The sequence below is a fragment of the Myotis myotis genome, unplaced genomic scaffold, assembly GCF_014108235.1.
Source record: "Myotis myotis isolate mMyoMyo1 unplaced genomic scaffold, mMyoMyo1.p scaffold_m19_p_11, whole genome shotgun sequence".
In the NCBI taxonomy this organism is placed as follows: domain Eukaryota; kingdom Metazoa; phylum Chordata; class Mammalia; order Chiroptera; family Vespertilionidae; genus Myotis; species Myotis myotis.
The window spans coordinates 13,696,421-13,722,789 of record NW_023416315.1 but is presented as its reverse complement, the minus strand read 5'-3'; the positions used below and the strand labels follow the sequence as shown (position 1 = coordinate 13,722,789).

The 26,369-nt window shown below is 39.1% G+C and overlaps 1 protein-coding gene and 1 long non-coding RNA gene across 2 annotated transcripts in view; both read right to left on the bottom strand.

The window, feature by feature from the left end:
- The window catches only part of SRPK2 (SRSF protein kinase 2), a 239,748-nt gene that overhangs the window by 141,198 nt on the left and 72,181 nt on the right, over nucleotides 1-26,369 (bottom strand). The window contains 1 exon segment of the mRNA XM_036327570.1: nucleotides 5,762-5,825. Within this exon segment, the coding sequence (XP_036183463.1) occupies nucleotides 5,762-5,825 (64 nt within the window).
- On the bottom strand, nucleotides 52-5,755 carry LOC118666017. The gene is made up of 2 exons (XR_004970807.1): nucleotides 5,176-5,755; nucleotides 52-1,405 (listed from the first exon to the last, which is right to left on the bottom strand). It is a non-coding gene; the product is annotated as an uncharacterized LOC118666017 (long non-coding RNA).

Here is a 26,369-nt window from a genome sequence, read left to right as displayed (position 1 = left end):
CCTCTATAGTTTCTTTATATATGATGTTCAAAAACAGACACAACTCAGAAGTCATTTGTGGAAATAATCACAATCTTTACCTTAATACTAAACCCAAAATGAATCACGTACATAAATATTAAGAGCCAAAAACTCCTGTAAGTAAACCTAGCAGAAAACCTTAGTGACCTTGGGCTTGGCAAAGATTTCTTAGATACACACAGAATATAAACTACTAAAAAAAAAAAAATCAATAAGTTGGATCTCATAATGATTTACATTATCTGTGTACTTTCCCATATGTATTCAATAAAAAGATTACTAAAAATTAAATTTTTAAAAAAATAAAGCATAAGGAGGGAAGACAACATAATCAGCCACTGTCATCTCACCACTCAGGAAAACTACATACAACTCAAATACATTACCCTACAAACTAAGAAACAAAGCCAACAGAGGCAGAGTGGGGGGCTGGAAAAGGTAAAAATAGTTATCAGTAAATGCCCTACCCTTAAAGCTGGATGGGGAGGGGAGAGTACAATGGAGACCCTTCTATAAAATCTGACTCTTCCCAAGACTACTTAGTTCACCACAGAGATATGGAGGAAAGCACATTCAACATAAGAGCAAATAAAAGACACCTTCGTCCTACATCCTCTTCCACTGAATATCCTTTATTTCCTTCCCTCTTCATCTCCCATCCCTATTTTTTTATTTTCTCCTTATTCTTCCAGGCTTCTCCTTTTGCTTTCTGCAACCACGCATTATTATCATACGCCCTTTTTCTCTTCACTTAAGAGGAATCCAAAATAAGAAAAAGAGTTAAAATACACATGCAAAAATAGCATAGGTTCTTGACGTGTTTCATATATCCTTATATTGGGGGAGGGACAACATACAATCTTTATTACTTCACAACAATCCCGATTATACAGCATTGTTAAAATATAGGCCACAGCATAAATATTTTTATACTTTTTCCCTCTCTCCCTTTCTCCCTTCTCCTAAAAAAGGTAGCTAGCAATTTGTCAATTCAAATATATGCTAGCTATGTGGGATGCTAATTACCTAGGCTATCATTTCTTATTTATTCCAATATATGGACCCTTTTCCTTTTAGTATCTGTTCCCTGAGAAAATGCAAACGTCGTAGGCACTAATATTTAGTTAACTTTTGACTGTGAAGCTTATTAATTACAAAAACATCCATATACATTTACATAAAACCATAGCAGGTGCAGGCAATGCTCAATGTGAATGTAGATCTTCAGCTTCTCAGGACCCTCACCTCGCAAACTGCTCAGCCCTCTCTGCAGTCAGTCTAGATGGGTTAGGAACCGTGGGTCTGTGCACTCTGGGCTCACCACTTGTATAATGAGTTGTCCAATTTTGGCCCAGCCGGTGTGGTTCAGGGGTTGAGCATCAACCTACGAACCAGGAAGTCACGGTTCAATTCTGGTGAACCAGGTCACAGTTCAATTCCCAGTCAGGGCAACTGCTGGGGTTACCAGCTCGATCCCCACTGTGGGGTGTGCAGGAGTCAGCCGATCAATGATTCTCTCTCATCATTGATGTTTCTATCTCTCTTTCCCTCTCCCTTCCTCTCCGAAATTAATGAAAATATTTTTAAAAAGAGAGTTAGCAATTTTGCTCATGAGTTAACTGAAGAAGTTAACTGAAGAAGTACTAGTACAGTCTGACAATAATGACAGTACAACAAAGTGCTTTCTGTTCACTCAGGATCTTTCTGAGATGATTTGTCTGAATCCTCCCAACAGCCTTTTTTTTAATCCTCACCCAAGGATATGTTTATTGACTTTGAGACAGACAGACAGACAGACATCAATCAGCTGCCCCCATACACACCCATAGCAGAGACTGACCCCGAAACCTCTTGATGTACAGGACAATGCTCCAACCAGCTGAGCCACCCAGCGTGGACAAAATGTGTGCGCTCACTCTCTCTACCCACATAGAACCGGAATTCAAAAAATGTTCAATAAGGCTCTGGATGGATAGTTCCGTTGGTTAGAGCACTGTCCCCATCTGCCAGGGCTGCGAATTTGATCGCTGGTCAGAGCACATAAAAGAATCAACCAACCCAGCTGGTGTGTTTCAGTGGTTAAGCATTGACCTATGAACCAGGATGTCATGGTCCAATTCCTGGTCAGAGCACATGCCCAGGTAATGGGCTCAATCCCCAGTAGGGGGCATGCAGGAGGCAACCGATCAATGATTCTCTCTCATTAATGTTTCTATGTCTCTCTACCTCTCTGAAATCAATAAAAACATGTCTTAACAAAAAAATCAACCAACGAATGCATAAATAAGTGAAACAGATGTTTCTCTCACTCACTCAAATCAATAAATAAAAAATTTTAAAATAGTAAAAAGTTTTTTAAAATAAAAATAAAAAAATTTTAATAAATTATTAATACCTTTTTTCTAGCTATTATTATTACTATTCCTCTTCCCCATTTACTCTACCCCATAAATTTCCAAATCCCAGGAGTGTTCTAGATTGGAAAAGAACAAAACTTGAAAACCCAGTTTTTGCATCAAATAAATATACGCTTTTTTTTACATTAAATGGGGTAGATGAGGAAATAAAGCTGTGCATGGCTCTGTCCCTATCATATTTAAGATGAATACACTGCTTCATTCAACAGGCACTCAATTAAAAACAATATACTAATAGTAAAATTTACTCTTAAAATTTGTAAGAAGGATACTCTCTTGAAACAGATATGCCTTCCTCTTACCTGGCAATAACATACAAATCAGGCATCATATTGTTTTAATTCATTCAATAATATTCTCTGCTCCTAATTTTAAAAATGCTTAAGTTGAGATTTTCATTTCTCTCCAAAATATAAAACCATAAAAAAGTAACCTTTTGTTCTTCCATTGGCTTTTGTCCTATGAGTCAGCCATTCTAAACAAAACAGTAGTATTCCATGCCTCCACTACAAAACGACATTCGTTGGGACCTCCACTATTCTATTAAAGGTAAATATATAATTTTAAATTTCATGGTGGCATTGAGAACTATTATTTTAACATTTTCTAATCTAGGCCCCACATAAAAACCTTCAAAATTCCATTATCAGATTACTTCGAGTCATATTTGTATTTTTCAATGAAAGATTTTTAAGAGTCTACAAAAATAAGTTTTCTCTTTTGTTGTTTTGCTTTTCACAAAATTGTCTAGAAAAAAACAATAATTCAATGAATACTAGCTGTCACAAGACTAGAAATTCCCATTAAGGGGGTCACATATAAGACATGGAAAAATTATTAGGAACATCACATAACTGCTGTTAGAAGTATTGTTTCTCCACTTGGTTTCCTGAAATACCTAAAGATCACTCTGTACTGCACACAGTGAGCAAAATCAGCTGTGACGAATGATAACTTGGTTCCTTACAAACAAGTAGCTTTCCTCTCTTTAAAGAAAGAAGACCGGGTTTCTTTTTCATCCTTCCCACTAAAAAATAAATGGCAATACTGACCATTCGTAAATTCCAAATATCTTTACGACTCGGGTCAGGCCTCAAGCAAGCAACTTTTTTTAAAATGCTAGTCAAAGACTTATAAATTTTAGGTAAATGGTAAACAAAGAATTAAAAAATTAAAACAAAGAATTAAAAAATATTGCTACATGGCACTACAAGCTATTAAACTCCTGGGCAGAATATAGTGTTACTAGGCCCAAATTTTCTTTTTAACATGGGATTCGTGTTTTTCAAATTCTTCCAAACAAGTTAAAAAGACAAATGATTTGACTATTCATCATTATATGACTTTAAAAAGGGGGTAAGAAAAAGGGTGACCTCTATTTTTAACGTATTTATATTAGTAAAACAATTTCTATGTTTGCAAAGTGTTGGCTGACCCATAAACCACATTTATCACCCATTAAGTCAGCATATCTTAACTTACAAATATATATGTAAGGTATTTGAAATATCAAGCAAAGCAAGAATAACAAACAAAACAAGCAAGCTCTGGTAAAACTCTGTATACAAAGTTGTTATAAGCACAGCAGCTGATTTCTGAACTTTAAAATCATGGCCACATACATCCTCCCTTTCCATTAAATTTAACCACAGGAGCTTAGGTAAAAAATTAAAAATAATAATAAAATAAACAAGTAAATATGATCACCAAAATATTTTAGAATCTTCCCTTATAAAATGTATTTTAACCATTAAAAACCTCACCCATTCCTAATTTCTCAACAATTTGCGTCCATGCTATTCAACCCTCAATTTATCAATAGAGAATTCATGCTTCTCAAAAAGCCAACATAATTATTGCTGTCATGTCATTAAGAATGTTCTTCTTAGGAACAAAACTCAAAGGTTACAGTTGGCACCCAGACCGTTCACTATTTACACCACCACCCTCTCCCCTTCCCATCACAACCATTTTACTGGCAGAACATTCACAAGGCTGAAGATTATGTTCATCTCAGCAAACAGAATGCTTAAAAACGGATGACTAGCCCAAATCAGAAGTTATTAGCTACATAAAAATAAACAAAATGTGCCTAAATTTTTCTATTTTCAATCTCTAAAGAAAGCAGTAACATCTTCCATATTTGCAATGCCCTGAATTATAGCCAGGAGACTTTCACCTAATTATATTAATAAATCAATTTAATGTCATCATTTTGTCATCAGATCATGTCCTCCATACACTAGTGTACTTTAATTAAATCCCTTTTACCATGTTAGGTTCTTCACATATTTTTTCCCAGTGTTTTTCCCATATCATTCCTTACTACCAAATTATTTCTCCATCATGTTTTCCTAAATATTAAATCTATGACCAAAAAAGATAACCCTGAAAACCACAGAAAAGAAAAACCAACACACTTAAAATACAAAATATCAACGTTAGGTATAAACTATTATTAGGTTGTCAAGAGAAAGGTAAGCATCAAGGTATACACCCAAGAACCCCAATTTAAAACATTATATAGTATACAAAATTTTGGTAAACAGAAGTGAACACAATATTTACATAGCAAAATAGGCAACTACAGCCTCATTTCTGACTTGAGATAAAAATACCTTTACTTCTATGTATTAAGTAAGTAGCCATTTTAAGGAAATATCGCCTTACAGGTACAATAATTTGATTGACATATAAAATAATTGCTTTAAAAATACTTGAGTCATTTTGTCCTTACCTGCAGGCATGAACCATTACTGCATGCAGTGACTGTTCCATCTCCTAGCACAGACTTGAAGAAGCATCATATCTCTCTCTCATAATGTGACTAATCTGGGGGTTTGCAATTCCTAAGCTATTTACAAATGGCACTCCCTTTTCACATAAGAAAATATTTATTACAACCAACGTCAAATGTTTTTAACCTAGATCTTATAGATAGTGTCGGTAATTTTGTGTTACAGCAACATCAAAATATAGGAAGAAAATCTAATGCTAGCATTTCCTTAAAGCAAGCACAATTTGTTTGTTTTTTAGCTAAGTAAATTATTTTTAAAGCCTTCAACAGCTGTCACACAGGAACCCGTGGTCTGCTGTGTTATGGTGTGCATGCTGCAGCTGATTAGGCTTCACTATTTTTTAAAAAATCAATTACCCTTTGTAAAAGCAGAACAGCCTGCCCAAATACACATCTTCAATACAGCACAACGACCAGCATGCAGTACAACGCATTATATAGCAAACTTAACAAGAAAATAAAATGTCCTGGTTTGTTTCTTAGCAATGCTACACCATTAATTGTTCATGCAGAGATGTAGCTGTACCTTTCTGAAGAGGACAACTTCTCAGAGTTAACTGACATCAGCAGCTCAATCTTCTGCTTGATTTCTGGAAAAATCAGAAAATATTCACAACCAAGATTGCCTGCCCTTGCTTTCAAGCCTTATATCAAGAGATTTTTCTTCTCTAATCCCTTTTGTTCAAAATGAGGCCACAAGATTCGCAGCACTTCTGCTAGGACTGGGATTCAATGGTGCTATAAAGGGAAAACGCTCCAGAGGCATCAGGCCTTGCTAAACTATGCACATGACTGTTTATGAAAGCAGGAAGTACCATTTCTTTTAAGTAGAGGGGTGTGTTGTTTTTTTTTTAAGGTAGAACTAGGCTGGCCCTACAAGGAGATTTTAAAGGCAACAAATTAAAATGCAAACAAGAAGTGCTAACAACTAGATCCAACATACTAGATCATTTGAGACGCCTGGGTAATAAAGTTACAGGCTGTAATGAACAGATATAAAACCCTTGGCTACTTCTATTTCACCAGTCCTGAAAAATATGGCTCAGTGAATCATTTTTGTCACTTAAGAATGAAATAGTAAACCAGAACCCCAATTTATAGATTGAAATTTTTAACCTGTTATAATTTCCTGGTTGTCTTTAATTAAAGATATATGTAGTATGTACTCCCTACTCCTTTAGAGAAAGACTTGTATTTTACACCTTAATTTCCCCCTCCTCCTTCCCAGTACATACAGCACAAGTGAACAGCAACACCCAGTTACCTAGCACAGAATCTACTTCTCCTTTTAGGAAAGGCCTGACAATGCCATCACAAACAGAAACGTACGCGCCAATTCAGTTCAATTAAACAATAACTGCCTGATACTAATTTGGCAAAAAAGATAACAGACTAAAATGGAAAAAGAGGTAAAAAAAAAAAAAAAAAAAAAGAGGGAGATGGGAAAAGAAAAGGCAAACTAACACATTTCCACTAAAATATTAATGATTAACCTAATGCTCATAATTTTACATGAATAAAACTGACATGGTCTTATTACCCAGACTATTTCACATGTACACTTGTTTTTTTTTTCCCTTTTGTAAATGGGTTTTCCTATTCCTAATTAAAAGTCCACACACCAAAAATAAAACTCACTGCCACTGAAATGCTTTAGGCAGTCTCAGGATTTCAAAATATACTTCAATAGTTTGGGTTTTATTTTTTTGTTTGTTTCTTTTTTAGTGTAAAACAAGTTTTAATTTTTACAAATCTTGACTATGGAAACCAAAGGAATATGAAAAATATAATGGAAAAAGGAATAAAAATTAGTTGCATAAAACACAATGGACCTGTACAGGAATATCCTCTTCATGTTGTTACAATAAGGATTTTTCTAAATTGCTTAAGCTTACTTCACCCAATGAGCACTATAAAACTGGCATGAATGTCTAACGAGAGAACAGAGTCTACCACAGGCTGTAGCCAAGCCGGCTAATCACTGGGGAGAGCACACAGTACTGAGGTAAACTGAAACGATGATAATGAAACTTACCTTGAGGATTCTTATGTGTGTTACAAAGCCTGGCACCTAGTATCATAGTGAATGCTCAGTGATGTCCCTCCTTCCAGTTTAAAAAGAGCCAGTGTTTAAGTGCTCAATCAGGCTCTGCCACCAAGTAGCCTTGGATTCAAAAGCAGGTACCTCTATCATTTTTAATTGCCATATGATTTTGGGAAAATTACTCAAAAACTATAAGCCTCTATCTCCTTTCCTGTAAAATGGGGGTGACAATTCCTATGTGAGGGGCTGTTGTGAGGATTTAATGAAATAATCCATGGAAGTCGTGTAGTGTCATGCTTGGCACATAAGCCCTCTGTGCTTATTACTAGGCAGGTAGTGCCTAACAGAGGACAGTCATCCTAAATATTTGCTGGATGTGTTAATGAGGTATACTAGGTGTGTCCCATTTTAAATAGCCTTTCCACAGCTTTAATCCACCCTTTCTCTCTTACTACCAAGCCTCAACATCTACCTTTTTATCACTAGAGTGTTATTATATGTGGAAATTTAACTTTAACCCATATCTCAGTCTCCCTATCTAGAGAAGTATTCCCAGTTAATCAAGTAGCAACTTCAGAAATGAGCTTACACCGGAATGTCTTCATGGTAGCAATTCTTCATTGCAAAAAGTTGACACTTCAGGGTATCTATATAAAAGCTGTGCACTGAACCTGAAAACCCTCAAGATTAAACTACACAGCTCAAATGAAGTTTATGCCCAACTTGTAATGTTAGAAAGAAAAGTTAAAGCTCTAAACCATTTTCTGACTGGTGACTCTGGGATCTCCAAACCAAATTGTTTCAAATCATTTTCACATTTTCATCAAACCTTCAGATTTATTTATAGCTCCAGAAGGATTGAAAGGTTCAAGAATGTTCACAAATACTGTGTTAACACCACATCCTTTCAGGCCCATGTGTTCCATCTACGTTACTACCTACTCAACTAGAGACCCGGTGCATGAAAATCATGCACTCAGGGGGGTCCCTCAGCCTAGCCTGCACCCTCTTGCAGTCAGACATCCTTAGCGCTGCCACAGAGGTGGGAGAGGCTCCTGCCACTGCCGCTGTGCTTGCCAGCCATAAGCCCAGCTTACGGCTGAGCAGCGCTCCTTCTGGATTGAGTAGCTGCCCCCTGGTGGTCAGTGCACATCATAGTGACCAGTTGTTCCACCAATCGGTTGATTTACATACAGTAGGTCCTTGAGTTACATCGGCACAATGTAACGCGATTTTCGCTGTAAGTCGGAACCCACCTACATAAGCACCTATGTCACACACATGGAGCACATACACAGCAGTAATGAAGTGAAACAGTAAAAAAAATTTAAAAGAAAGATAACAATTCCTGGCCTTTACTTGTGGTAAATAATAAAAAACATAAAGCACATATGTACATATGTCAAAATGACGAACTTTTATTTTTAAATAAACAGGAGACGGCGATGTAACCACAAAACAACTTACATCAAGTCCAACGTAGCCTGAGGACTGTATTAGCCTTTTATTATATAGGATGCCTTATCAATACCACCATGGGTCTGATTACTCCTACAGTCTCTTTAAGAACTCCAAAAGCTATGCCACTGAGTTTCACTCCACCACAATTCCTCCATAACCCTTGGGGACTTTGATGTCCATGTTGGTGTGACTTCTGAAAACCCTTGGCTAAGAACAGTGGCCTCCTCAGCAGTTCCCGTAGTCTCCTGAACCTCTGATCACCTGAATCATCTACATCATGACCACATGTAGTATGCTGTTACACACACTGCAAATACTTCCCCAAAGTTAGCTGGTTGTTTTTCTATTTTATTCACAGTATCCAGGACCCTATACTTTATTTTTCTTCAATTAAGTCCAGTAATCTTTCCCTTTATGAATTATGTCTTCCTGTTAAGTCTTTTACCACACCAAAATTTTTAGAATTGTCATCATACTGTCCTCTAATATGCTTTGTAATTTTATTTTACATGTAAATATTGGACCCTTCCAGAATTTGTTTTTGTCTATAAATTGATGAAGACTTCCAGTATGCTTTTCATGGTCACATTTTAAAACCTTATACCCCACCATACCCCCCCAATTCTCAATTACTCTTCACCACCACTCCTCAGTCCTTCCAAAGCAGCAGTACTTACAACCTTGTAAATATATATTTATTCAAACACCCACTATCTCCATTTCATACATTCAGGCCAATGAGTACCAAAAGAGACCACAGGTCCTTATTTCACAAAGAAAATAAGCAAGTGTAATTTGAAGAGCATATTTAAAATTATGGTTAACCTGATTTTTAGTCATTATTTTGCTTTAATTTCTAAATAATAGTACAAAACAACATAAGGATTTTTTAAATTTTTTTTTATGTTTTTACGATTCTCCTGCTAACTCTGGGTCCTTTGCTGGATCATCTCTTTTCACCAGACCTTCAAATGTTGGTGATTCTGGCATGACCCTCTTTTGACTCACTGACTCATCTATCTACACCCTTGAAACTCAAAACCATAAGGGCAGTGATGACCAAATCTGAACTTCTAGCCCAATACTCTCCTCTGCACCACAGAACTATATATCCTTTGACCCCACTAGACATTTTCACCTAGATCAGGGGTTCTCAACCTGTGCATCGCCACCCCTTTGGGGGTCGAACGACCCTTTCACAGGGGTCGCCTAAGACCATTGGAAAACATATATAATTACATATTGTTGCCCTAACCGGTTTGGCTCAGTGGATAGAGCACCGGCCTGTGGACTGAAGGGTCCCAGGTTCGATTCCAGTCAAGGGCATGTGCCTTGGTTGCAGGCACATCCCCATTAGGTGTGCAGGAGTCAGCTGATCGATGTTTCTCTCTCATCGATGTTTCTAACTCTCTATCCCTCTCCCTTCCTCTCTGTAAAAAAAAAAAAATCAATAATATATATTTTTAAAAAAATAAAATTACATATTGTTTTTGTGATTAATCACTATGCTTTAATTATGTTCAATTTGTAACAATGAAATTGGGGGTCACCACAACATGAGGAACTGTATTAAAGGGTCACGGCATTAGGAAGGTTAAGAACCACTGACCGCCCTGACCGGTTTGGCTCAGTGGATAGAGCGTTGGCCTGCGGACTCAAGGGGCCCAGGTTCGATTCCGGTCAAGGGCATGTACCTAGGTTGTGGGCACAGCCCCAGTGGGGGGTGTGCAGGAGGCAGCTGATCGATGTTTCTAACTCTCTATTCCTCTCCCTGCCTCTCTGTAAAAAATCAATAAAATATATTTTTTTAAAAAAAAGAACCACTGACCTAGATGGTCCCTACATGCCTCAAACGCAACATCTAACTAACACTAACTTCACCAACTTCTCCATATAATGCAGTGGTTTTCAACCTACCTAATGCCGCGACCCTTTAATACCGTTCCTCATGTTGTGGTGACCCCCAACCAGAAAATTATTTTTGTTGCTACTTCATAACTGTAATTTTGCTACTGTTTTGAATTGTAATGTAAATATTTGATATGCAGGATGTATTTTCATTGTTACAAATTGAACATAATTAAAGCATAGTGATTAATCACAAAAACAATATGTAATTATATATGTGTTCTCCGATGGTCTTAGGTGACCCCTGTGAAAGGGTCGTTCGACCCCCAAACGGGTCGCGACCCACAGGGTGAGAACCACTGATGTGATGCCTCATTTTGTCCTCCTCTCAGTGAGCAGCAGCAGCATCGCCCCTCCACGCCAGGCATTTCTGAAGGATCCTAGACTGATCCCCTTGCCTCATCTGAAACATCATTACTGCCGTTCTCCTTTTTATTATATTTTATGCTCTGGAAGTGCTGAGCTCTACTCTGCGATTCCCCAAACACATCATGTTTTCTCACACTACCAAGTCTTTTCTTACTCAGTTTCCTCTCCCTAGAATGCCATGTCCAGTTTGTTTCCCTTGCACACCCAACTCAATTCCCTCATCTCACCCCAACTGTTACCTCCTCCCTGACATCTTCCCAGACCAAAAACAGTTCTCCGCCTCTGCCTCTCTATGGACCACACACATTACAGAACTACTAAAATATATATGTTACTTATTTGCCCACCGAGACCATAGCTTCCTTAAGGACTAGTAGCTGAATTTTCATTTCAATTCACACTTATTTGTTGCTACTTTTATAGTCATCTTAGCCTATTCTAGTCTAGCCAGTGTTAAAGTTACAACCTAGCAGAGTTAGTGTCCTTAAATATATATTTCCAGGTACAGCTGATCAGAGATTCAAACAACTGCAGAGCCCAAATGACACACGCCATCACCTAGATGAACTACATGAATTTATAAAGAAGAAGTTTAAAGGAGAAAAATAAACTGGTGGCAATAACATTACCTTCTCCAAAAGATTACTGTCTCTGAGACCTATAGCTAAATTTCCAAGGACCTAGTAATCCAAGCAAATTTCAGCCTTCTTTTAAGTCAATTTCTTAAATGCTATATTCTCCTATCTCCAATAAATTCAAATCATAACTATTAATTGGATTTCTTAATTAAAATAATTGGTTGGTAACTCTTATTCATTACTTTATATACCAAGAAAGAAAAATCAATTCACTGGGATTTCCCCAGTAATTCTTTTCTATCCAATCTACCTTCATGACACCTTTTTATTCTCATTATACTCTATTTTAATCCTCATCTGAGGATATGTTTTATTGATTCTAGAGAGAGGAAGGACGGGAGGCAACCAATTGATATCTCTCTCTCTCTCTCTCATTCTCTCTGATCTGTATGTCTGCCCTTATGCTAGTTCCACAGTTTTGATAACTAGCTTTGTAGTCTCCCCGCCTTTCTCCCTCCCCTCTCCCCCCCCCCTTTCTCTCTTTTTCTCAAATCAACAAGCATATCCTCTGGTGAGGATTATAAAAAAGATGCAACATTTGACAAAGTTGATGGAAGATACTAAAGAAAGTTTGAATCTCAAGTAAACCCACTGACAAATGAGGATATAGAAGGAGTTAGAAGTTAGTAACTAATGAGAATAATCAATGAGAAAATAATATGCTAAGTGTCTCAAAAATGATAATTATTTTATTATCAAAGATAATGGGGAGGGGAATAACACTCTTAAATGGTCTGCAAAAATGTCCTTCATTACAATTGCATTATTACTTAAAAATTATCCAATCATATAATTAGTATAAAAATGTATGCCAAAAACAATCAACATGATACGTTCTTTGTTCATTCTAAAACTCAGTACATATTTTTCAATTACAACTTAAGCTTACTTCCAGAATCTAATTTTATATCCCAAGATAAAAATCTCAATTTCACTCCCCCTTGCTTAAGAGTAGTCTTTCCCGGTATCAAATTTCCTCCTGCCATAATTCCAAAACAGAACTACTTATGTTCCTGAATACAGTACAGTGCCAGGCGACTACAATGAGTTCCCTCCGAAGTCCACAATGGGGCGGAGGGGGGGTGGGGGATTGAAGGAGGAAGAGGTCACCTCAGGCTGCTTATGTTTCTGGTTTAGAGCTTTCCAGGTAGCTGTGGCTGCCACTTTTCAGGAAGTTCATTTACTAGAGGAAATGTTTTCCTTCTGTCACCTTTTAAACCATTATTCTGAATGCAATTTATTACCCAAAAGAAACACTAGTGGTTTTTTTTTTGGTTTTTTTTTGGTTTTTTTTTTAAATATTTTTTATTGATTTTTCACAGAGAGGAAGGGAGAGAGATAGAGAGTTAGAAAAATCGATGAGAGAGAAACATCGATCAGCCGCCTCCTGCACACCTCCCACTGGGGATGTGCCCGCAACCCAGGTACATGCCCTTGACCGGAATCGAACCTGGGACCTTTCAGTCCGCAGGCTGACGCTCTATCCACGGAGCCAAACCGGTTTCGGCGTACACTAGTTTTTTTTAAAAAAAAAAGTTTTGTTGCCGTGGCCGGTGTGACTAAATTGGTTGGGCGCCGTCCTGTGCAGCAGAGGGTTACCAGTTTGGTTCCCATGTCAGGGCACATGCCCAGGTTGTGGGCTCCTTCCGTAGTGGGGGGCATGCAGGAGGCAGCCAATTAATGTTTTGCTCTCACATCGATGTTTCCCTCCTTTCCTCTCTAAAAATCACAAAAACTAGTCTTTAAAAAAAAAAAAAAGGTTACTGATTCTCAAATTCTAGCAAAAAGTGGGTCAATCCCCTCGAATTGGGACTCCCGTTCTCACCCACCCCGCTGGAAGCCAGCCAACAAGAAGGCAGAGAAAAAAAGAGCCAGTTGTTTAGGCCCAAGACCCCAGATCACCCATCCTATCACCATAGGGAGCATGTGAAAACTTTACAGTTCATCATACAGTACTGCCGTAGTTTTCTTATTTTGATGTTGAAAAAGTTCAGAAATGCACTGAAGTATGAAAATACGAATGTTTAAATAAGTTCCTAATTTCATTAGCCTCACATCACTGCCCTCTATTAGCAATGAAATATAATGAAACTAACCCCTGAAAACTGTGTACAGGTTTCTCACCACAGCAGTGTCATTAATAGTTAACCAGCCACTGAACAGAACAAAGACGCTCTTGCCCAGGCTGTGGGGGAGACAGCGAAGTGACACAGGTTCTTAGATAACCGAGCTGCTGTTACACTCAGGGTGAGATCCAACGCTCTGCTTGTCAGGAGGCCAAGTTTTAAAGCTATCTCTGTTTAACATTACGAAACAAATGCCACCTGTGTATTTTCTGAAACAATATATGATTTTAGAAATCACATAACAGAATATTCAGCAAAGGGAAGTATTTTAACAATTCTAACTTAAGATGATTTTTCATACTAGATGTTAATATACAACTGAAATACTTGGCTCTCTACTATTGTGACTGACAATTTCATGTATAATTCTGGCATATAAAAGACTGAGTTCGCCCTAACCGGTTTGGGTCAGTGGATAAAGCGTCGGCCTGTGGACTGAAGGGTCCCAGGTTCGATTCCTGTCAAGGGCATGTACCTTGATTGCAGGCACATCCCCAGTTGGGGGTGTGCAGGAGGCAGCTGATCGATGATTCTCTCTCATCAATGTTTCTAACTCACTATCCTTCTCCCTTCCTCTCTGTAAAAAAAAAAAAATCAATAAAGTATATAAAAAAAAAGAAAAAAAAAAAGACTGTGTTCACCTAGGCCAGTGGTTCTCAACCTTCCTAATGCCATGACCCTTTAATACAGTTCCTCATGTTGTGGTGACCCCCAATTTCATTGTTACAAATTGAACATAATTAAAGCATAGTGATTAATCACAAAAACAATATGTAATTATATATGTGTTTTCCAATGGTCTTAGGCAACCCCTGTGAAAGGGTGGTTCGACCCCCAAAGGGGTCTCGACCCACAGGTTGAGAACCTCCGACCTTGGCAATGAATAAATGCCTCCTTTCCATTTAGTAAGCCAAGGCCCACCATTCCACCATCTTAAAAGAAACTTCAGTATGTTAAGAGGCAAAATTATTATGCAAGGTTTATTCACACGTATAACAATCCATATCAAAATATGCGGGTATAAAGAGGAATTAATGTCCCTAATTCCCACTTCACATTAACTTTCAAACTGAAGAACTGAAACTGATGTGATATACTACAATTTTTCCGCCCTTCTACATTCCCTCAGTCTAACAGGTACTAAGCTAAGTGATACCTGAGCAAGGGGAAGAGTGTCACAAAAATATGTAAGACAAAATCCCTTCACTCAGAGAGTTCACATTTAACATTTAGCTTGAAACGTCAAGTCCTTTAAATGAATGAGTTCATTTAATCTTCACAACAACTGGAGAAAATGGGCATTTAATTTCCGTTTCACCTGTGCGGAAACTGAAGGTTTGAAAGTTTAAGAAATTTGCTCAAGGTTCCAGAGCTAAATAATTCCATTTACAATTCCTTTTTTTTAAGTAAAATTAAATAGGAATAAATTTATTTGGTTAGGAATAAATTTAACCAAAGTGAGAGACTAACACAATTGCAAGAAATTAAAGAGCTAAATAAATGGAAAGACATCTGTGCTTATGGATTGGAAGACTTACTATAATTAAGATGGCAATACTCCCCCCACCAAAAACTGCCTTTTTCATAGAAATGGGCAAACTGCCCTAAAATTCATATGGAAATGCAAGGGACCCTGAGTAGCCAAAACTAAAGAACAAAGTTGGAGGACTCACACATCTCAATTTCAAAACTTCTAAAAGCTAGTTACCAAAACCGTGTGGAACTGGCATAAGGACATACAGATCAACAGAATAGAATTCGAGTCCATAAGCTCACATTGCAATCAACTGATTTTCAACAAGAGTGCCAAAGCCATTCAATGAGAAAAGACCAATCTCTCAAAATATGGTGCTAAATAACTGCATATACATTCGTGTGCAAACAAGCACCAAATACAAATATTAACCCAAATGGATCAAAAACCTAACTATAAAGGTTAAAATTATAACTCTTGAAAGGAAATATGGCTGTAAATCTTTATGATTTTGGATTACACTAGAGTTTCTTAAATATAAAACCAAAAGCACAAGGAACAAAAGAATAGATAAACTGAACATCATAAGAATTTAAAACTTTTGTACATTAAAGGATACTGTCAAGAAAAAAGACAAATCACAGGATGGGAGTAAATATTTGCAAAACCATCTGATAAAGGACTAGCATCCAGAGTATATAAATAACTTTTACAACTTGAGTAAAATACCCAACAACCCAATTTAGAAATGAGCAAAGGATTTAAATAGATATTTCTCCAACGAAATACAAATGGCCATGAAAAGGTACTCCTGCACATGAAATGATACTCAACATTATTTGTTACTAGGGGCCCACTGCATGAATTCATGCACCTTGGAAGGAACTGTAGGCCCCAAGGCTGCGGTGGGCAAAAGAGCTGGTCTTGTCCCATCCTCCGCAACCCCGCCCAGCCCCCCCCACAGCAGCCCTTGGTCCCGTCTGCCGGCAGCCCTGCTCATACCCACTGATGACACAGAGAGATTGGGGCCAGCGCCAGCAGCAGGAGTGAGCGGGGCTGGCGCTGTCAGCAGGTATGAACAGTAGCTGCTGCCCCGATCGCCCCTCAGGAGCAGGGGGAGGTGGAGAAGCCCTCAGGGTGATTGGGTCTGGCAGCCGCCCCTCACACTCGCTGTCAGCAACAAGCAATCAGGACTGGAGCCGGGTGCCGTCAGCGGGTGTGAGCAGCAGCTCCGGCGCTGGCTGTGGGTGCTAGCAGGACCAATCACCCCTCAGGAGCAGGGGAAGGTGGAGAAGCCCTGGGGGGCAACTGGGGCCAGCAGCCGACACTCGCACCCATTGATGGCCCCGAGTGATCAGGGCTGGTGCCAGGCGCCGGCAGCAGGTGCAAGCGGTGGCTCTGGCACCAGCAGCGGGTGTGAGCGGTAGCTCTGGTGCCAGCAGGGGGTGTGAGCGGCAGTTCTGGTGCCATCAGTGGATGTGGGCGGCAGCTCTGGCGCCGGTCGTGGGTACAAGCGGGGCCGGTGCTGGCAGCATGTGCGAGCGCTGGGTGGGACTGTGGCGCGAGAGAGCAAAGAATTTTCAGTAACCACCAGAGGCTCACCCCTATGACAGCGACAGGTGCCCCATCTTGGTATGGCGCCCCCCACTCACCTGCTCCACCATCCCACCACAGCCAGCACCCACCATGTTCTGCACTCTTCCACCTGCTGCCAATGCCTGCCATGTTCCGTGCACACCCCCTGGTGATCTGCGCATGTCATAGCGACCGGTTGTTCAACTGTTCCGCCATTCAATCTATTTGCATTTTAGGGTTTTATATATAAAGACTAGAGGCCCGGTGCACAAAAATTTGTGCACTCGGGGGCAGGGGGGTCCCTCAACCCGGCCTGTGCCCTCTCACAGTCTGGGACCCCTCGGGGGATGACCATCTGCTGGCTGAGGCCTGCTCCCCAGGGGGATTGGGCCTAAGACGGCAATCAGACATCCCTCTGGCAGCCCAGCAGCCCTCGGAGGATGTCCACTTGCCAGCAGGGAGCAGACCTAAGATGCAGTCAGACATCCTTAGCGCTGCTGAGAAGGCAGGAGAGGCTCCCACCACCACTGCTGTACTGGCAGCCGTCAGTCTGGCTTGTGGCTGAGCAGAGCTGCCCCCTGTGAGAGCGCACTGACCACCAGAGGTCAGCTCCTGCATTGAGCGTCTGCCCCCTGGTGGTCAGTGTGTGTCATAGTGACCAGTCATTCCCAGTCTTTCTGCTGTTAGGGTCAGTTTGCATATTACCCTTTTACTATATAGGATAGAGGCCTGGTGCACGGGTGGGGGCTGGCTGGTTTGCCCTGAAGGGTGATCCGGATCAGGGTGGGGGTCCCGCTTGGATGCTTGGCCAACCTGGATGACGTGCTGACGGCTGTTTGCAGCTGGTCACACCCCCTTCAGGGTGGGGGTCCCCACTGGGGTGCCTGGCCAGCCTGGATGAGGGGCTGAGGGCTGTTTTCAGGCTGGTGGGCGACTGAAGCTCCCAGCCTCTTGTTTTTTTCTTTTTGTTTTATTCTGGGATTTATTTACCTTCTATAGCTGTCACTGGAGCTGAGAGCCGGCTCCAGCTCTGAGGCCATTGCCGCCATCTTGGTTGGCAGTTAATTTGCATATCTTGCTGATTAGCCAATGGGAGAGGGTAGCGAAGTTATGGTTAATTACCATGTTTCTCTATTATTAGATAGGACTAGGGGAATGAAAATCAAAATAATGAAATACCACTTTTTACCTACCAGGATGGCTATAATCAAAAGTACATTAACAAGTGCTGCCAAGGATATGGAGGATTTTGAACCTTCAAGCACTGCTGGTGGAAATGTCAAATGGTACCACTGCTTTGGAAAACAGTCTGGCAGTTCTTGGGTGATGAAAATGTTTGTTTCCTTTTAGGGTGATGAAAATGTTCAGGAACTGAAAATGGGGATGTTTTTACAACATTATAAATATGCTAAAAGCCAATGAATTGTACACTTTTAAATGGGTAAACTGGTGACTTAAGTGATTTTTATTTCCATTAAAAATAAAAATAAAAAAGATTCGAGAGCTAGTCAGTGGCTGAGCCAGGATGAGAACCCAGGCAGTCTAGCTTCCAAAGCCTAGCTCCACAGCTATGCTGCAAAGCCTGCAAGGAAGAAGTAATCAGTCCATCTGGAGAAAGGAAATGGTCAGAGAAAGTATTTGGGCTTGGTTACAAGGGTTAGGAGGACTTTGCCAAGTGAAGAAATGCCCCATTCCAAACAAGAAAATGGCACAAGCTATAGAGAACATTATCATGTGGGCCACCCAAGCTGTTTTGGTGACTGGCAGGAATGAGGTAGGTACCAGCAGAAAAGGAAGCCAGAGATCCTGGCAGGGTCTGTTCCTGGAGCATCTACATGCCACACAAGTCCTGGTTTACAGAGTAGAAATATGACCAACTATACAGCCAAAGCTGAAATAAGAGATTCAGCAGGTGAATGGAATTTAAAAGCAAATTTTTTAAATGTTTTATCATGCTGAGGAGGAAATATTAAACTTCATGGAGCTATTTATAAGGCTCATTAATTCTCCACAATTCATTTTGTGTCTGTACACCCACACAGTATTTATCCCCTCAGGAACTTTGCCAATTATCACTTCTTTCATTTATAAATCCTAAAAGTCTCATTTCAAGCATCAGTCATCCCTTATTTCTATAAAAATCTCTAACAGCAGCAAGCAATAGTAAAGTCTACTTTCAAGGCTTTGTTGCTTTATAAAATGTTATGAAGTACAGCAAACACTTTAGCAAAAAGTGACTAAAGCTACTTTATTCTTGTCTTGCTGTCTGTGAATTTTCCCACCAATTACATAAACATGAAATGTGAACTAGTTCTCCATTTAACATGCAACAATCAAAACATAATAATATGCAACAATCAACATACAAGGCCTTAAACATAGCAAGGACATACAAAAAATATCTTAGCTTTCTTTGTTATATCAAAGTGATTTTGATACTCCAGAGCACAAGTTCTTTATCCATATCATCTTTAAACATGCATTAAGTTGCTGGTTTCTGGTCACTTAGAAAACATTTTAAGCATGAAATAATGCCAAAAGATTAAGCCATTAGGAATAATAATAATTCTATTTGTAATAAATAGCAAAAACAATAATAACAATAACAGCTAACATTTCATACCAATTACAATGTGTCAGGCATTCTTCTATTTGCTTTATATATAACTCTCTTAATACTCCCATGTCCCTATAAGATAAATACTATTATTATCACCATTTTACAGAAAGGAAAACTAAGGTACAGAGAGGCTACACAACTTGCCATGATTCATAGAACCACTATGGTAAAAAGGGAATCTGAACTCAGACAGCCTATGCATAGGGTCTGGGCCATCAACCATTATGATCTATGCATGTCTGATTTAAATTTTTTTTTAAGAGAAGGGTTGGGGGATAGAGAGAGATAAACACTGATTTGTTGTTCTACTTATTTATGCATTCACTGGTTGATTCCTGTATGTGCCCTGACCAGGGATCGAACGAACCCACAACCTTGGCTTTTGGAGATAATGCTCTAACCAACTGAGCTACCTGGCCAGGGCTATGGGTTTCTGATTTAGAATGCTCTCAAATTTTTCCATAAATAAAGAACTTAAACACTCATTTATATTAATATTTATAAAAGTTATAATACAATCCTACAAATTGAGTCCTATTCAGACTTCATGTTTATAATATTGCTGTCCCCTCTCCCTAAAAATATCTTTCTTCCTCTCTATCAACCTTAAAACAAATATTTATTACACCTATACACTGCGCTGAGTGCTTGGGGGAGGAGAGGAATCAAAAGTCATTAACTTAAAAAGAAAGTCATTAACTTACATTAAGCGTCTAGAGAAAATGAAATTATTTTGCTATAGCTGACTACATTTTACAGAATAAGTTAGGTGCCGGACTGGTACTGAGCAATTTGGGCATGCTAAGAAAATCTCAGGATGTGTCTCTTGTATTTAATTTTCATCTTCCTACCAAAGGCCATTTGTACTGATTCAGAGACATACTATATCACTATCTTGAGGTGATAATGCAAAAAAGTCCCAGAGGTAATTCTGATGTACAAACCAGTATTGAGAATCACTGGTTTTACACTTGGCCCCTGTTCTCCCAATATAACTAAAATGACAATATTTCAAACACATAATTCATTTCACAAGCATAATTAATTAGCCAATCATGCCAAATAATATTCTATTTATTGACTTCAATATAGGGAATACTAGATAGTTACAATCCAGTAATTCCACTTCTTCCAAATCTAAGCCAGAAAAACATTCACATGTGTCCTAGGAGAATCACACCAAGATGCTCATCACAATGCTGTATGCAACAGCAAATAATGGATAACAACCCAACAGTTAAATCAACTATGGTAATTCATAATACACAACATTTTTTTAAAAATATATTTTATTGATTTTTTTACAGAGAGGAAGGGATAGGGATAGAGAGTTAGAAACATCGATGAGAGAGAAACATCGATCAGCTGCCTCCTGCACACTCCCACCGGGGATGTGCCCGCACCGTGCCCGCACCATGCCCTTGACCGGAATCGAACCTGGGACCCTTGAGTCCGCAGGCCGACGCTCTATCCACTGAGCCAAACCAGTTAGGGCAATAATACACAACATTTGAAAAGAATGAGGTAGATCTATCTACATATTCTGACTGATCTCCAAAACTAAGAAAAAACTGCAACTTGCATTATCCACACAATATACTATTTTTGTTATATACATTTTCATAGGTACATTCACATATATACATACATATATACAGAGACACACACACATAAGTAAAAAATAAAGTTTGGGGGAGGGGGAGTGGAAACTCCAAAATAACTGGAAAGAGGTCTTCCTTATTTCTGGAGATAGGGCGTGGAATGAAGAATGGTAGTCAGGGGGGATTTACCTTTATATGCACCTATATTTTTTATAGGTGTTACTTGTGTAATTAAAAGTAATTTCCTTAAATAAAGTTAAGTGTTACCAAAGGACACGCCATTTAAAACAAATTCCTTTTGTGGTTAAGCAGCTTTCAAATGCAAAAAGACTGCCATCACACCATTTTATAAATAGCCTCTAAAATGCCGATTTTCACTTTCAAATAAAATTCACAGTTTAATCAAGGTCAACGCAATGTTCTGTTGGAATTTTGAGAGAGTTATACAGAAAAAGGGAAAAAAAGAATAGCTAAGTTCTTCTAACACTGTTCTATCATAAGAAAGGGAATGTAAAAAAAAAAAAAAAGAAAGGGAATATAAGGGAGGTTGTAAAACTGGCATTTAAACTAGCTTTAAAAACTAAATTCAGTCTGCCCCTTTCAATTGCATCATGAGTAGGCTCTTAGAACAAAATTAAATAGTTGAAATAAATTGGTGGACTTGGGAAAAAAACACCTATAGGTATTAATTTAGCAGCCCAAAAGTGATTAAGTCTCAACTAATGGATTGAGTGTGCTTAATAAAGATAGGCAAATGCTGTAAAAAGAGAATCCCATAGATGGAGTTTAAAATAAAAATTACATTTTGTAAATAGTGCGTGCCATCAGAATATTAGGGTTCTTTCGTCAGATCCTACAGAGGAGAAAGACATGTACTCAAGAAACTACCATCAGCCCTGGCGAGTAACTCAGTTTGTTAAGAGTGTTATCCTGAAATGCCAAGGTTATGGGGTTTGATCTCTGATCAGGGCACATACAAGAAGTGACCAATGAATTATATATAAATATGTGTAACAACAGAGCGATCTCTCTCTCTCTCTCTCTCTCTCTCTCTCTTTCTCTCTCTCTCTCTCTCTCTCTCTCTCTACCTCCCTCTCTTCTTCCCTACCCTCTGTCTCTCTAAAAAAAAGTCAATAAAAATTTTTTTAAATCATTTAAAAAGAATCAACCAATGAATCCATACGTAAGTAAAACAAATCAGTGTTTCTCTCCCTTCCTCCCTCTCTCTTATTTCAATTATTTTTTTAATTTTTAAAGAAGCTAGCTGCTAGCATCAAATGCCAGGGCAATTACATAGCAAGAAACAATTCCCACAAAAGAACCACAGCAATAAAGAGGTAAGTATAAAATGGCTCGAGAAATCAGAGCTTTCAGAAATTCTAGTCTTGCTTAAAAAAAAAAAAAAAAAAAAAAAAAAAACGAAAAACTTCCTTCCAGTCATATCATTACCTATTTTAATAACAAAATGGTCTCTCAATTTATACTGAAATATACAAGCCTTTAACTCATCTGAAGTACCCAACATTTTCTTTTTCTAAGACTAACTGCCTAAAATTTGGACTGAGACTACAAGAACATGGTGGGGGAGGGGAGTTATTTGGACTGATATTCTATTGAGTTAGAGAGTCAGGTCCCATTGTATTATTCTTTAAATTTACATTCATATTTCATGCATTGTGTACACAATATATTTCATAATTTTAAAATATATTTTAAACCAGAAGAATAACTGAGAGAGATGCCAGGGCAAAAATGGAACACTGTTTATGCTAACATGATTTCCAATACTCTCACCACATGGTCTCTTCATTTCCTCCTCTAAACTACAGGTAAACCTCAGCTACCAGGACTTCAAGGAATGAGTGATTCTGGACAGTCAAGTATGTGTTCATGACAGTTGAAAGATGACTGGCCTCAAGCATTCACACTTGAAGAGAAAGTAATGTAAGCATAATTGAAGTTTCTTGGCTACTTCAATTTTCTCAGGGCCTCTGAACGGTAGCTGAAGGTCTGCTTCTGCACAAAGGGCTCCAGATTAGGACTTTTTTTTTGCTTGGTATTAGCTTTCTGTTTGTCCCTTAGTCAGCCATATGTCTCTATATGGAGCACAACCAATTGACTCATTCTAACCAGCTAAGGAAATTATAAACAGATAGTTTCCTACACTGTACATAAAGTTTTCCTTAAACTATAACACTTGAATGTTCATGAGTCTTACATCAAGGTTTATATATAGAGTTCTAGTCCTGCCCGGCCGGTGTTGCTCAGTAGTTGATCATCAAGCTATGAACCAGGAGGTCACAGTTCAATTCCAGGTAAGGGCACATGCCTGGGTTGAAGGCTCGATCTCCCATGGGGGGAGCAGGAGGCAGCGGATCAATGTTATGCTCTCACATCTTTCAAATCAATGTTTCTCTCTCCCTCTTCCTTCCTCACTCTCTAAAAATCAATTTAAAAAAAAACACACATTGTTTTAAAGAGTTCCTGTGGTCTTCTCATCAGAGACTGTGGTGAAGAGATATTCATACTGAAATTTTCTTCCTCTGAAGGCTCCTATTGTTTGTGAAGTTTGAAACAAGAGAAATGCTATGCTTGTATCTTTGTTCACTTCTAAATTCCTTCTTACTATGCCTGATGACGATAGTTCTGTCTTTCAGCAAATTATTACTTTTTAAAAACTTAGTGCTGTTAATAATTTTAAATAATTCTTCCCTAATTCCAGACCTACACTATCCAGTACAGTAGTCACTAGTCATATTCAGCTCCTTAGCACTTAAAACGGGCATTCCAGAGACAGGGCTAGAACAAAATTAGAATGAAAAGTATTTCATTAATATTTTCATACAGATTATATTTTTATAGGCTACTATCTTTTACATACTGAGCTAAATATATTATTATATTTATGAGATATTCAGCTGTAAAAAAAGAATGAAATTCTGACACATGCTACAACATGAATGAACCTTGAAAACATGCTATGTGAAATAAGCCAGACACAAAAGGATAAATATTGTCTAATTCCATTTACATGAAGTACCTAGAATAAGCAAGTTGATAAAGACAGAAAACAGAACAGAGGTTACCAGGGGCTGTGGGAAGGGCAAATGGAAGTCACAGTTCAGGTTCTAAGGTGAAGGAACCTTCCTAAAGTAGTGAGAGACTGCAAAAATTACCTCAAATCTTCACTATCCTATATAATAAAAGCCTGATATGCTAAGTGTCTGGTTGTCTGGTCGTCCGTTCAACCAAAGAAAACGTAATATGCTAATGATATGCTAAGGCTGCTCAACTGCTCGCTATGACATGCACTGACCACCAGGGGGCAGACAGTCTACCGGTCAACCAGTCACTATAACATGCACTGACCACCAGGGGGCAGACAATCCGACCAGTAGGTTAGCTTGCTGCTGGGGTCCGGCCAATTGGGACTGAGCGAGACAGGCCAGACCTGCCCTGGAGCCCTCCCTAAGTCTCTCCTTGGCTGGCCAACCTCCCGAGTCTCTCCCCGGCCCCAATTGCTTATTATCAGTGGGGTCTCTCAGCCTGGCCTGCGCCCTCTCACAATCCAGGACCCCTCAGGGGATGTCGGAGAGCCGGTTTCAGCCCGATCCCACAGGCCAGGCCGAGGGACCCCACTGTTGCACAAAATTTGGGCAGAGGGCCTATAGTATACAGATAAACACTGCTAATAAATCACCTCTAAGGAACACTACCCAATTTAACCACACAAGGAGAAAAGTCAAGTAAATCAGGCTTAAAAGACAAATCTTATTTTTTCTTACTAAAGAATGAATCTGAAGATGACAAGAACACTCTATACCTCACAGTCATTTCTGACAACCATTCCACAAGTGCCTTTTAACAAGCATCTTCAAAATATTCTACCGAGCACAATAAGCTTTGTGCTGAGAGCACTTCCCTGTATAAAAGAAACAATTTCACAAAAGTATCATAGTACACAGAAAGCAAACAAGTTGACGGTTTTTCTTATTTAGAACATTCAGTCCTCTAAATTTACCAAGGATTTCAAATCTCAATTTATAACCACCCCACCCCACACCACCCCACTTCTAATTTAAGAGATACATTTAGTTTTGTCTCGTATTTCTTGTCGATGAAATAGTTTTGTACTTCTGAACATAAAAGAGGGTATGTTGTAACAAATGACTTCCAATTAGTCTGTGAGTCTTCAAAAGACTGATTCCACATGTATCAAGCATATTTACTAAAAATCAAGCACCCAATAAATATAAGACAGAGGAATTACAGGGAAACAAGAGAGAGAGGAAAAATATGTAAGTCCAATGGCATTACAAGAAGTAAAAAAATCTAGTCTCAGGAAGCCAAAGGAGAAGCACATCATAGTCATTCTTGTATTTAAACATTTAAGGAAGGCTTGTGAGGTTATTCCCTGATGCAGAAGAATAGTAATAGCCACTAACACTGATATTGAGCTCACTGTATACTACCTGCTGTGGAGGCTTTCCACTTATTAACTCATTTAATCCAAAACCCTCCATGGAGTCAGTATTGTCATTATCACCCCTTGTTCTTTGATAAGAAAACAGAGGCACAGAGAGTTAAATAATGTTCCCTGAGGTCGCAGAGTCCTTGGCTGTGCACTCCTAGAAAAGGCTGGGCATTCTTTGAGCACCTATATTTGACCTAGGGATGTAAACGTAAATAAAAGGACATAGACTAATACAGGAAACAGCAACATACTCAACTCACTAATGCAATCTGAACAGTGTAAAAACAAAGTAAGTCCAGTATATAATGGCAGGAGAAGGGACTCAGCAGCTAACAGCGAGGCAGGGTGGTAGTTACTCTGAGGAACAGTTACCCAGGCAGAGAATAACACTGTAGGAAGAGGAAATACCACAGCAATATGCAAAGATGTGAAAACATAAGGCTGTTCAGGAAACTGGGGGGTGGGGCGCGGACTCTTTTTGACTACTTTATATTCATGGAAGACACTTTTGCATGCTAGCATTTTTGGCAGAATGTTTCAGGGAACGAAAAAGCTAAAAAGCCCACTAAACAAGTAAGAACAAAACTCAATCCATTATACTGCAATATAATGGCCTTTAGGATACTGTGCTCGGCATAAGGTGCCAACTCCCAGCCTAGAAGAGGTGGCCCTTGGCCACCTAACTCCACACCAGCCCAGCAGGAGAGAGAGGAGGCACAGGCCCATCCCCAACATAGCCTGTTTCCTCCTGGAGGCCTTCACCTGGCCTCCATCACACTGATCTCTCGCCAAGAGAACCAGCAACAGTACCTTTCAGCTTGAACAGCTTACCCACCTTCCGTAT